Genomic DNA, 13,496 nt, shown 5'->3' with positions numbered 1-13,496 from the left:
CTCTTTTTTGGCACTAAGTCTTCGAAACCCTGGTGTGTATTTTACACTTAGAGCAAATCTCAATTTGGACTAGCCACATTCCCAGTACGCCATAGCTACACATGGCTACTGGCTATCATACTGGTCAGCACACCCAGAGAGACAGTTTTAAGACCAAGAGATCAAGACCAACACATCCAGTGCTACCGTTTCTAGAAGTTACGATACTAGGTGTCACTGCCTTCCTTTTAAATTAGTCAGAAGGAATTTTACTTATAGCCAGAAAAGTTGAAATGAATCAGTAAATATAACTGGTCTCACTGCTTAACAGTATCAACACTACACTGTATAGAATAACCAGTCTTACCTGTCAAAAGCAGGTGCATTGGCTTCAAATCCCCTTGACATACGGACACGATGGGATCCCACCTTGGACAAGAATGATACATTTAATCATATGAAAAACAAACATGTAGAGAAGAGACATCATATTTTACAGTATATAACAATTCATTTGCTCAGCACACAGTAAATTAAGTAAATGATTTTCATTCATGACATTCTTTTAAAAAAGTTCTGGGGGTTTCCCCTCCTTTATATTTTTGAAGTATAAAAAAGAACTAGAAGTTACACCAGGATGAAAACACTTACAAATTAACAGGAATTTTTACTTATGAAACATATTTTTAAGAACACTTCACATAATTGCCTTGTTTTAAACTCCAACTACATGCCCTATGTAAGTTAACAGATATTAGCACCATTTGGGCAATTAAAAGCTGCAATACTGAGAGGTCAAATAATTTGCCCTCTTTGATCAATATAACTAACTCCAAAAAGGTTCTGGAGACCTAAATTCTCACCCTACTCTTCCAAGCTGTCTACAGCTGCAATGTCTATGTGTTTTTTCCTCTTCTATGCTGAATATTCTCCTTTACCAAATGAAATTTAAACAAATTAAAAATGCTCTCTCGGCTTGCTCATGACTGGGCCCTGGGGCAGACTGGGCTGGACATGATGCAAGATAACTAGACTGGACTCTTGTTCAACAGAAGTTCTCGATACCGAGCGGCAGGGATCTTGGTTAAAACGCACACTCCTGGCCCCACTCCAGAGACTGTTTCAGCTGATTTGCACTGTAAAACCACGCCAGGTGATTCCTTTGAGAAATTTTAATTAAAAAAACCTCACAGGAATTAGGCATGGATAACAAGGAGCAAGTCAAGGAGAAAGCCTAAGGGCTTTCTGCGCATGACTTCTGAATTGGGGCATCTCACCAGGAAACACCAAGTTCAAGGATCCCCTAAAATAAATTCCAGTCCTGAGGATACACAGCATACCTGATAACTGTTTACCACCACGTAAGGCTAAAAGTCCTTGTTTGGGCTATTGTGGGAAAATTAATCTTTGGACTTGGTATTTTTATTTTCAAAAATCAGTGATCCATTTTCAGTCTTTTTATCAGTTATATATTTCATTCCTCTATTACATTCTTTTTTAGGATAGTAGGGAAAATGTTTTGGAACGTAAGATACTCATGAAACTAATCCATTCCTAATCAATGCAAGGTTGACTTTAAACATTAAGCTAAATAATAGAAAACCCCTGACTTAATCCTCTCCCCAGCTCAAGACAATTAGTCCAGTCCAGTGATAGCTTAGCAGAATTGCTGGACTATCTCAACATCTCAGAAATTACTGTTTCTATGAAGAAATGCATGACTTAGAAATCCACGGTTTTCAGTACATAACTATGACATTAACCGACAAGACTATCTGTGCGGGCAGGCCACGGCACAACAGAAAGAAGCGGGAAGAAAGTCCCACCCAACGAGGATCCCTCAGGACCCAACCATATCAGACAAACACTGTAAGGCTGAACATCTTAATGAAATCACACAGAAACCAGTATAACACAGAGCACATAAACAGGTTATTAAAAAAAATCTCTTACACCAGCCTGACACTAAAACAAAGGCATTCACCTTGCATCAAAAAAAAAAGCAGGGCTTAAAAAATGTTCTTAAATATTCCAAACACAGTGCTCTGATCATGACAGTTAGGAGATGGGCTAGATAGGGATTCTTCCCCCAAAGAGATTTGGGGAGAGATAATATCTGTTTAATTTATCCTACACACCAAAGATAAAACCCATAAAAGTCTAACCCAAGACCTCAAGAACCTTAGCAAAGTAATACAGTTGTTAATCCCTGTTGATCTTTCCTCTGTCTAGAATAAACCATATTACTGAATACACTCAAGCAGTCTGCAATTTCTCTCCACAATAACCATGCTGGAGTGTAAGACAGACCCAGCTGTGAACTAAAAGGAGGCAAGATTTTTTTCCTGTCCATTCTCTCAAAATGGCTGAGACACAAAATTCACTAGGCTATACATACCTGGAAGCCTAAAATGAACATACTTACACTTTAGGAACTAAAGATTTTTTAATAGAAATATTATGCAAAATTACACGGTTATGAGCAATCCAACATGATGACCTTACATTAAAAAAAAAAAAAATGATCTTATATTTTAAAGATTAGACAAAGGAAAATAAATAGATAAAAACATCAGAAAGCAGGTCAGAGAACAGGTCACTATAAATTACTAAATAAAATTTCACTAGAAGATATATTGATTACAAGAACGACAATCGACCTATAAAAAAAAAAAAACTTATACATAGTTCTTATTCTGACAGCCAACACTATTCCAAGTGCTTTTCATTTAATCCTACAACAACCATATGAAATAGACACTATTTTTATCATCACCACCGTACAGTTAAGGAAACTGAGGCACAGTGAGATTAAATCACTTGCAAGGTCACACAGCTAGCAATGGTAGAGCAAGGATTCCAATTGGTTGGTCTGGTTCCAGAGTCTTTGTTTTAACTATTACATACTTCTGCCTAAGGAGTTAATGTGTTTGGTTAACACACTTGGCTAAGGTGCTGGGCTCCACCCAGAAGTACCTGGGAAGAAAGGCCTAGTGATCCACTTTTGAAAAATCAGCCATTGAAAACCCTATGGAGCACAGTTCTCTGACACGCATGGGGTTGCCATGAGTCAGAATTGACTCAATGACAGCTGATTTCTGGTTTAAGATAATGAGATAATAAATATGAAAGCACTTTGAAAATCAACTCATTATAAAAGCATACCAAAGTTTTAACATTAAATACAGCAGCTGAATTTCTATGGCTATTTGCAAGGACAAGAAAGGAAAAACATCTAAGATAATTCCAAGAACTCTGGATTCAGACCCCCAGTTCCAAGTCTAGCTGGTGTGATTGGCTGGAATAATAGAGCTATGAACTAATGAGCTACCCTGAAAGCTTAGAGAATATGGTGAATTTTCAAGAGAAAAAAAATAATAATAAATGAATGTCAAACACATACTTGCAAACCTGGTTGTTCCCAAAACAATGGAACAGATCCCCGGATTTGTATGAAGGAAGAAACAGAGTCATCCAAGTACACAACCTGCAGAGAAAAACAGTAAATAATATTTCCACAGGAAAAGTTGGTACCCTGGCATTACAACAAATTTACTGAAGTATGATGCACACTTGTCACATTTTATGACCAAACTTCCCTAATCAAAATATTCCAAATAAGCCACTAAACAAGTTTACTCACTTTTGTTCAGTTAGTGATAGTTCTTCTACATGTTTACCAAGAAAATTATAAAAGGATATGTGTAAGAATCGCAGCTCTTGAAAAGGAATTCTTTCTGAACCTCCATATTTTATAGACATACGTTTATATTTTACTTAATTTTTTTCTTTAGCTTCTTATATTTTCAAAAACTAACTTAACTGGGGGACCTGAATTGGCCTGAAGGCAGGGGGTGGCTCTCAAAAGGCATAAAAGTATAAGCCTGAATTTACAATTATGTAGTTTCACAGCCAAAAATATCCTAGCTTACAACAAGAAAATAACCAAAATGGGTAAAAATTCTGAACAGAAATCTCACCAAATACACAGAGATGACAAATATACAGACATATGGATGGTAAATAAGCATATGAGAAAATGCTCAACATCATATGTCATTAAGGAATTGCAAATTACAACAATGAGACACCACTACACACCCATCAGAATAGCTAAAACCCAAGACACTGACATCACCAAATGCTGGTGAGGATGTGGAGCAACACGAACGCTCACTCGTTGCTGGTGGGAATGTAGAATGGTGCAGCCCCTTTGGAAGAGAGCCTGGCAGTTTCTTACAAAACTAAACATAGGCTTACCATACAATCCAGCAAGTGTGCTCCTAGGTGTTTACTCAAACGAGATGAAAACTTATGTCCATATAAAAATCTGCACACAAAAGTTTACAGCAGCTTTATTCATGATTGCCAAAAATTAGAAGCAACCAAGATACCCTTCAATAGGTGAATGGATAGACAAACTGTGATACATCCATATAATGGAGTATTATTCAGGGATAAAAAGAAATGAACTATCAAGTCATGGAAAGACATGAAGTAACCTTAAATATATATCGTTAAGTGAAAGAAGTCAGTCTGAAAAATCTACATACTGTATAGGTCCAACTACAGGACACTGTGGAAAAGGTAAAATTAGAGACAGTGAAAAGGTCAACGGTGGCTAGGGGAGTGAGGGAAGGATGAAGAGGTGGAGCCCAGGGCATTTTTATGTATGATACTGTCATGGTGGACACATGGCGTTAAACATCTGTCAAAACCCATAGGACAACACACACAGTGTGAACCCTAAGGTAAACTATGGACTTCAATGAATAACAATGTACAACACTGGTTCATCAGTTCTAACAAATGTACCACAGAAATGCAAGATGTAAATAAAAGAGGAACTGTGTGCAAGGGGGAAAGGAGAACATAAGAACTCTCTGTACTTTCTGTTCAATTTTTCTGTAAACCTAAACCTGCTCTAAGAAAGAATGTCATTAAAAAATGTATCCTAACTTTTTAATTCTTAGATGGTACAATATCCCTCTTTAAGAGTTGAGTTTTGATATAATTTCACTAAAAAAAAAAAGCTTCCCTTAAGTTGTCCCGCTCTCTCACTGAGGATTTTTACCTCAGCACCACTTAAGGCATTGGCAGTGCTGTGTTGGTTAGTGAGCATCTTGTTACTCACCTCAAGAGGCGTACCTAAACAAGTGTCTTCTAGGGAAACCTTTCCTAAGGCCGATAAGTAGTCAAGAACAATAATGAAAAGGTATTACAGATGTCAAAATGAGTTCTTAAAAAAATAACAATCTGCCATTCTCTTATTTTCTGTGCCTGTCATATAATACATAAATGAAGCACGGCGGAACACAAGATACCTGTTCTGTTTCTACAAAATTAGCGACATGGCCGTCGTCATTTGTCCCCCGGACGTTAAACCTGGTCCCAGCGCGTTCACAGCTCAGTCTTGAAATGAGGCAGGCCTTGGCCTGTTTGTGAGCGGCGTAGATGGTTCTGATCTCTACCCCTCCGCACATGAGGCGCAGCAGCCACTCATCGCAATTCACACCGTAGTGCTTGAGGTGCAAGTGCAAAGACTGGTTCCTAGGGGAACAGAGAGAGCTGCCTCAGCTTCCTGAGTGTTCAACAACAAAGTCTACATTTTAGAACGGTGTTTCTGGAACATTAAACTGACATCATTAAATTAGAAGTGAACAAATCGAATCACCTACACTGACTACACTACGGAGCTGAAGGGAGGGTTACAATGAGATCCTGGGATACACGATCCATGATCCATGGAGGAGAAGCACGTTTTGTGTTTTTAGTTTCTGCACCCTGTCTTTATATATAATGTCTTTTTTTTTTAATGTATTTGCAATCTAACTTGTTCCAAATGGATTCTGTACATTTATGCACACACACACACACACTCTCTCTCTCTCTCAAGCACCTGACTACTAACCAAAAGCTTGGTGCTTCAAATCAAATTCCCTCAGAAGTGTCTCCGGCCTGGCAGTCTGTTTCTGAGAGGCCACAGTTTTGAAAACCCCATGGAGTAGTTCTACTCTGCACACTTGGGGTCGCCATGAGTGACAATCAACTCAACTACAACAACTTCTTAAGGCTTGACTTTTATAGGGCTCTACTTTTAATTAATTTAAATTTAAATAGCCAGATATGGCTAGTGGCTACCCTATTAGCATGGCGGTACAGTTTCCCATCACTCCAAATACCTTTTAGCATTCTAGGTAACAGATGGGACCTGGTTAATAAAAATCTTCAATGAAAAAGGTTTTATTCAAACAAACATGCAGAAGCCTGATGATTAGAAAACAGACAAAAGCAGAGTCAACAAATGCACGGAGACAACGCAGGTGAGAGGTTACCATAGGCTGGGGGAGAGGAGAACGCAAGCTGTTGCCTAATGGGTACAGAGTTTCTGTTCTGCATGATGAAAAAGTTTTGAAAATAAATAGTGGTGATGGTTGCAAAAAGCAAACAAACAAAAACTCTAGTAGGAGAGCAGCAGAGTCATCATGTTACAGCAGGAGTGGGAGGCCAAAGCCCTGCCAGGCTGACCTTCTCAGACTTGCTGACTGCTCCCTGGGGTCTCTACTGGAAGCTTGGTCCTCCACAGAACACACATGCAAGTTTCTGTGGTCGCCCCTAACCCATATACCACCAAAGAAAATGCACTGCTGCGCAGGAAAGGTAACTGGCATTTTCAGATAGCAAAGTGCCTTAGGAAAACGGGTTTTTCATAACAATGAAGTTTGGCTCTCTAAGTTTTAAAACTCGTCTACCATTTTAAGTGGAAATCTTTTTTTAGAGTGCTCTGCACTACCTTGCTGTTTTAAACAAAAAAAAAAATTTTTAATTAGCATTTTCTTGAAGACTCAGGGTCACTAATATCAATTATACACAGCAACACTTTTCGAGCAGCGGTCCCACTCAGGTTACAGGCTGCAGTAGAGACAAAACGTCCCCTTAGGTTACAGGCTGCAACAGAAATAAGATGGAGTCCCCGGGTGGTACAAATGGTTAAAGTGCTCGGCTGTTAGCCAAAAGGTTAGAGGTTCAAGTCTACCTGGAGGAGCCTCGGAAGAAAGGCCTGGGGCATTTCTTCTGAAAAATGAGCCACTGAAAACCTTACAGAGCACAATTCTACTGACACAGGTGTGATCGCCATGAGTTGGGGTCGACTGAATGCCAACAGTTTAGAGATAAAACAGGTAGTGGCCAGGTGCACTTCCTGTAAACCAGCTATCACCTTAGCCTCCTTTATCCATTTCAGAAAGCAAAGTGGAATATAAACCAGTGGTGAGATTACTACCGGGGTAACCTTAAGTCTGAGAAATGTTATTTTAAAAATTAATAAATGACTGAAGCATGCGTGTTTTATTCTTACCTATGGTGATCTGAGGGAGAGCTCAAACTGACTGTGACCCAGCATGTCCAGCCACCACAGCAGAGACCATTCATGGTGCAGGCACAGGGACTCACCTGTCCTCAGACAGGTCTCACATCCTGTGCCTTTTGTGCACGGGGCTTTCCTCTCTGCTGTTTGCATTTCTCTTTGCTGTCAATGTGTCACTGTTTCAATTCTACCTAAATTTGTACACAGCTCTCAACTGGCAGCCGTTCTGAATTTCCATGGAGTAAGGTTACCTGGGTTTTGTGACAGTTTATTTACCACTCTTAGGCTACAAAAGGTTCTCGGCTGTATCCTAGAAAATACTACTAAGCTGCAAGGGGATGCATGGTAAATAAAGCTTCCGTTTGTTTATGTACAATGATAGTGGGAGTGCCAATCCTTAGCAATACAGCAAAATGAGCAAAGTTCACCTGGGGTGCTTTAGCCTCCTCTTTGTTCAACCCTGGTGGCACAGTGGCTAAAAGCTCGGCTGCTAACCAAAAGGTTGGCAGTTCAAATCCACCAGCTACTCCTTGGAAACCCTATGGGGCAGTAAGTTCTACTCTGACTTGTAGGGTCGCTATGAGTCAGAATTGACTCGACAGCATCAGACTTGGGTTTTTTTCTTGTTTGTTTTATTACAGGAAAAGGTCAGCACTGATATCAGTTGTAGGTAACAGAACCAGTATACTAGAAATCTGGTCTGGCTACACAAAGCAATACTAATTACAGTCACATGGGTTCCCCACACCAACTGTACATATTTAAACAACAGAGCACATTTATGAACCAACACGAAATACCGCACAGTTACCTACTTGAGCTCTATTTTACTATAGTACTGGACTTGGTCCCAGAATACTACTACTTTAAAGTTTGCTGCTCTTCAATCAAGATCATCTACCTACAGCCTTAACATTAAATAAATAAGAGAATGCTGCTTCTAGACTGTAATGCTGCCTGAGACGAGATCTCAAAACTAAGAAGAATAAATACAAATGCCACAATTTTACTACAACCAAATTCATTCCTAAATTTAAAACAAGCATTTTACATGTATTTCTGGAATGAAAGGGCTGTCTAGATCAGGAAGAGCCACGGGTTTTAGGTCACATGCCAATTCCAATAAAGCGGCAGTGGCTGCCTACCCGGCTGTCTCTGCTGAGGATCCCGGAGCAGGAAGGGGCGTGTGCTCGCCTGCAACGTCCACCCCTTGCTGTCGCTGGGAACAGCGAATGTTGTGTTCAAAATGACCAAGCTATGGTACAACACATGAGTACAGGCGGAAAAAAGAAAGGAAACTCACCAGAAAAATCTATTATCAGTTGTGTGTTCCTGCATGCTACGATGTGCATTGAGACTCAGATCTAAACTGACTCCAGACGCAGACCATGCAAAGTAAAAGTTGCCTGAATTCAAAACTTTCCGTACTTCGGAAACACGATCCTCATCTGAAGAATCAATTCGCAGTGATATAAACTCAGTGGAAGTAACTCGGAAAACTTCAGACTCTTGAATTTTTCCAACAGACATACATCCGGTGACTAGGACCAGATAATGTAACATAGTATCGCCTGTAAAAACAAAGATTTAATTGAATGAGAAGCCCTAATATTTTTCAAGCTTTCCAAAGTTTCTTCTGACTTTCTTCTCCTGTCCTCGTCTTTTAAATCTGACATTGTGATTATTTTAAATTTACTGCGGATGTCTTTAAGTTTAAATCTCACAATGAGATGTTTTCAAGAATTGAAAAAAACCCTTGTTTAAATACATTTAGTAGAGTACAGCATTTAAACATTAGCAGGCTAAACTCGCCGTTATCAAACAGTGCCTCCACTTAATCTGAGGCTGAGAAAACTTTACCCCTCCCCCCAAAATTACATGGTATCTTCTCTCTCTTCCTTTTATGAGTGACGGGAAATTCAAATGAGACAACGAATGAGAAAGTTCTTTGTCAATAGTCAAGCTGAAAAATATTGGTATATACATGTGGGCTGATGATATATGGGCAAAAAGTCCCTGGTACAGCTAATACTTATAAAGTGATTTCATTTACAAAACTTTCATGGGGTTTTTCATCTAATCATGCCAAAATTCTATGAACTTTGTATGAAGCTGGGATTCAGCAGCGGTGTACTCTGGGCATGGGCTCTGATGTAGGCAGAGGTGACCCTGAATACTGCCTTCCCACTTATTGTCTGGATCAACTCAGGTATGTTAACCTAACCAGTCTGAGACAGCTTCTTTTATAAAAAGGTAAAAAGGAATCAAAACCAATACCTCACTGGATTGTGAGGATTACCCAAGACAATCATTTCGGCACCAGCTTTACGATAGATTCATGCTAAACGACAAATCTCCATTTTACAGACCACTCCTACTCCAAATATGGTCAGTGAACTCTTACAGTCCCCAGGGGGAAAAGGTGCTGACTCCAGATTGAAAAATCAGCTTGCGTCACTGCGTTCACCCTTCTGTTTAGCTGCCTTTGTTTTCATAGTAAGACTTTCTAGATGATTGAAGCTGGGTGTTGATTTCCGTGATCTAATCACAGACAGTAACTAACAGTTCACAAGGAAGGGTACCAGTTCTTGGGCCACACTTTGAGCCACAGTGTTAAACACAATCAGAATGATAACCATAAAGGTTACTCTACAGCCCGTGGTGACAGAAAGGAGCAGAGGCAGGTTCAAACCAAGCCTTCTGAATCCAAAACCCATGCCCTCCTTTCCGCTATAACCAGGGAAATGAGCCTGGTCCCCACTAGGGCACATTTTCCTAAATGCACTGAAGCAAAGAAAAAGGGCAACTCCCTAACTTTCTTTTCTGACAACCAACGCCAATCCCTTAAAGTGTTCAAACAGGACAGTGTCTCTTGAACTTAAAATCACAAGGGCTTGAGCATAGATTAGCTTAATTAGGGTTTAAAAGATGTTACCACATTTTTTGTACAAATATGGAGTCTGAAAATGGTTTATAGGTAGTCTCTCTCAAATCCTTAGAGCTACACAAACAGAAATGAAAAACTGCGTGAACAGTAATGAACAACAAACTTACCAAGATTTAATCGTAAAACACCTAAGAGTCCGTATGCATCCATTACTTTGGAGTATGTACCCTTGATCGCCTCTTTTTCTGCAGATGCTACAAAAAAAGTTTTAGGTTAAGAAAGTGACCCAAAACATCAGCCTCTATTTAGAAATAAAGCCAGAGTTTCAACCAGAAGTTTTAAAACCTAACAGATATTTTAACATAAATGTACTATATAAAATATTTTCTCAAACTAGTAAGTTAACTATTCTTCCCAAAGACTTAAATTATCCCAGCACCCTCTCCCTGCTGATCTGAAACACTACTTTTAATAACACACCCACGTACTTGGGGCTGTTTTGGGGTTTTCCTCTCTGTCCCAATGATCTACGTGCCTACCCTTAGGAGGGTAAGACCCACCTTCTCAGGAGGGCAAGACCCACCTTCTCAAGAGGGCCTCCTTCCACTTCGTTTTTCATTACTCCCATTGCCTGCCCACCCTTTGCATCTTACTGCTCTAATCACATTTTTTTTCTTTTTTTTTTTAAACATTTCTGTGCCTTCTACCTGGAAGGCCTGTGCCCCACCTTTGCCTCTTGGTAAATTCTATTGACCTCATAAAAACACAGCCACAAGGTCACTTTCCTGGAAGCCTTTCTTTACTTCTCCAGGCATACCCTTTCACAGAGGTCCCTCTTCATGCTGCCAAAACATTTGATATAAACTTATCACTTATCTTTCACACCAGCCAGTGTGCTCCCTGAAGGTGAGGGGAAAAAAAACGTTGAGTGGATTCCAACTCATGGTGACTCCATGCGTGGTGTCAGAGTGGAACTGTGCTCCACAGAGTTTTCAATGATTTTTTGGAGGCATATCACCAGGCCTTTCTTCCAGGGTGCCTCTGGGTAGACTTAACCCACTGACCTTTTGGTTAGCAGCCCAGAGTATTAACTGTCTGCACCAACCAGGGACTGTGGAATGCAAGAACTGCCTTATTCTCACTTGTCTCCCTGACACTTAGAACAGTGCTTGACACACAAGATAAAACCTTTAAACCATGAAAGCTAATGACGGCAGTTAACTTTACAGTTTACCACAGGAATAAGGAAACCTTCGGACTGGCCTTTGGCTTGATTTATTTCCTCATAAAGTTGGTGTTATCTCATTAATAATTTCCTTATGGCAAACTGTTAAAATTGTTCTACTGAAAAAAAAAAAAAAATCCCTGAAACTTTAGGAAAAATCTTCCTGGTACTTAGCAAATAATAAAAAAAAAAAAAAGCAAATAGACTCCTTAAAAATTTGGCACCCAAACCAAAACCAAAACCAGGGCTGTCAAGTCGATTTCAACTCATAGCGACCCTATAGGACAGAGCAGAACTGCCCCGTAGAACTTCCAAGGAGTGCCTGGCGGATTAGAACTGCTGACCCTTTGGTTAGCAGCCATAGCACTTAACCATTATGCCACCAGGGTTTACAAAATTTGGAACAGAACCAAAGAAATACAAGCACGGTTAGTATTTCCAAGGACAATAAAACATAGCAACATTCTAGAATCTACAGTCCGGAAGGGGAGGCTCCTCTTATTCAGCCCTCCCTTTCTCCCTGAGGTGTCTTCCTCTCTCCACTGCTTTCCTTTTCCCACAAGCCCACCCCCACCCCTGCTCACCACTGGGCTGGCCAACAGGTTCACTCCTTACTTACCTCTGCTCTCTCCCCTTTTCCTTTCCCCCATTCAACTACGATACAGAATTATAAATTACAGCACATTATGGAAATGCTGGTGTTTTCTATGGAAGCCCTGGTGGCACAGTGGTTAAAGCGCTCGGCTCCTAACTGAAAGGCTGGCAGTCTGAACCCACCAGTCGCTCCAGGGGAGAAAGATGTGGCAGTCTGCTTCCCTAAGGATTTAAAGCCTTGGAAGCCTGATGGGGCAGTTCTGCTCTGTCCTTACAGGGTCGCTGTGAGTCGGAATCCCCTGGATGACGGCAGTGGGTTTGGTTTGGTATATTCTACATGAGAGGGTCAGGTAAGCAGATCCTCATGACCGTCTCAATTCCTGTCAATTTTTACTGCCAACGTAAGGGCTTTCTTCCCAGCCTACGGCTTTACCTAATACTCCTTGGTCCCTGGGTGGCAAAAACGGTTAAGTGATCAACCACTACGTGAAGGTGGCAGTTTGAAACCATGTAGAGGCGCCTTGGAAGACAGGCCTGGCAATCTGCTTCTGAAAGGTCACAGCCTTGAAAACACGAAGGTGCAGTTCTACTCTGCACACTGGGTCGCCATGAGTCAGAATCAACTTGGCAGCCCCTGATGACAACAACATTTTGCATGAGAGATCTTTTCCTTTACCATGAAGCTCTTCTCCAGGGTTCCACAGACCATCTCACTTTCCCTGCCTGCTTCAGCTCTTTTCAGACCACCTGCTCTTAAGTCTTCCTCCCAAGGTTATCCCACTGCCACCTTCCAATGAGTGGTGCTCTGCTAGTCGGCAGCACAGGCTTCAACAAATGACTCCATCACTCAATCCGTTGATACTGTCACGGTTCTCTAGTAAGCTCATCATCATTAAGTGTGGGCCTTATCTTTAGCGTCCCACTCAGTATGAAGTTAGCGAGGTGGAAGGTTTCACCAGGCCACTAAAGTTATGGGAATCTCTATTTCATTCGGCATTCCTAGAGTTCCTGCTGTAACACTGTATGTTCACAGAAAGTTACTCCTAATATTTGATGACAACCAACACCAATATAAAAAAATGACAACATAAATTTTGATATTTTATGAAGTAGATCAGGATTGCCTTCCCCTATATACTGTCCCGGGAGCCATGGCGGCACAGTGATTAGGGAGTCAGATGTTAACCAAAAGGTTGGCAGTTCGAATTCACCCTATGGAGCAGCTCTACTCTGTCTTATAGGGTCGCTATGAGTCGGGATCGACTCAACGGCAATGGGTTTGGTTTTTTTTTGGTTATATACTGTCCCACGGAAGGTAAGAGGTAAGAGTACCACATGTACTCAAAAACAAATGACTGCTAACAGAAGGCATGGCCTCCAGGGCAAATATTGTTCTAGAGTTTTACAGGTTACATGCCATATGCACCTCCAGTACCGTCACTAAT

At 40.7% G+C, this 13,496-nt stretch overlaps 1 protein-coding gene across 4 annotated transcripts in view; it reads right to left on the bottom strand.

The window, feature by feature from the left end:
• The window catches only part of SYNJ1 (synaptojanin 1), an 87,875-nt gene that overhangs the window by 52,978 nt on the left and 21,401 nt on the right, over positions 1-13,496 (bottom strand). For all 4 annotated transcript variants that reach the window (XM_049857765.1, XM_049857763.1, XM_049857764.1 and 1 more), the window contains 5 exons: positions 10,400-10,486; positions 8,649-8,916; positions 5,304-5,529; positions 3,383-3,466; positions 347-408 (listed from right to left, as the gene is read on the bottom strand). In XM_049857765.1, the coding sequence (XP_049713722.1) occupies positions 347-408; positions 3,383-3,466; positions 5,304-5,529; positions 8,649-8,916; positions 10,400-10,486 (727 nt within the window). The remainder of the gene's footprint in view (positions 1-346; positions 409-3,382; positions 3,467-5,303; positions 5,530-8,648; positions 8,917-10,399; positions 10,487-13,496) is intronic.

This window comes from Elephas maximus, chromosome 18, assembly GCF_024166365.1.
Source record: "Elephas maximus indicus isolate mEleMax1 chromosome 18, mEleMax1 primary haplotype, whole genome shotgun sequence".
Lineage (NCBI taxonomy): Eukaryota > Metazoa > Chordata > Mammalia > Proboscidea > Elephantidae > Elephas > Elephas maximus.
Note: the sequence above shows the minus strand (reverse complement) of the source record. Positions and strands in the feature narration are given on the sequence as shown.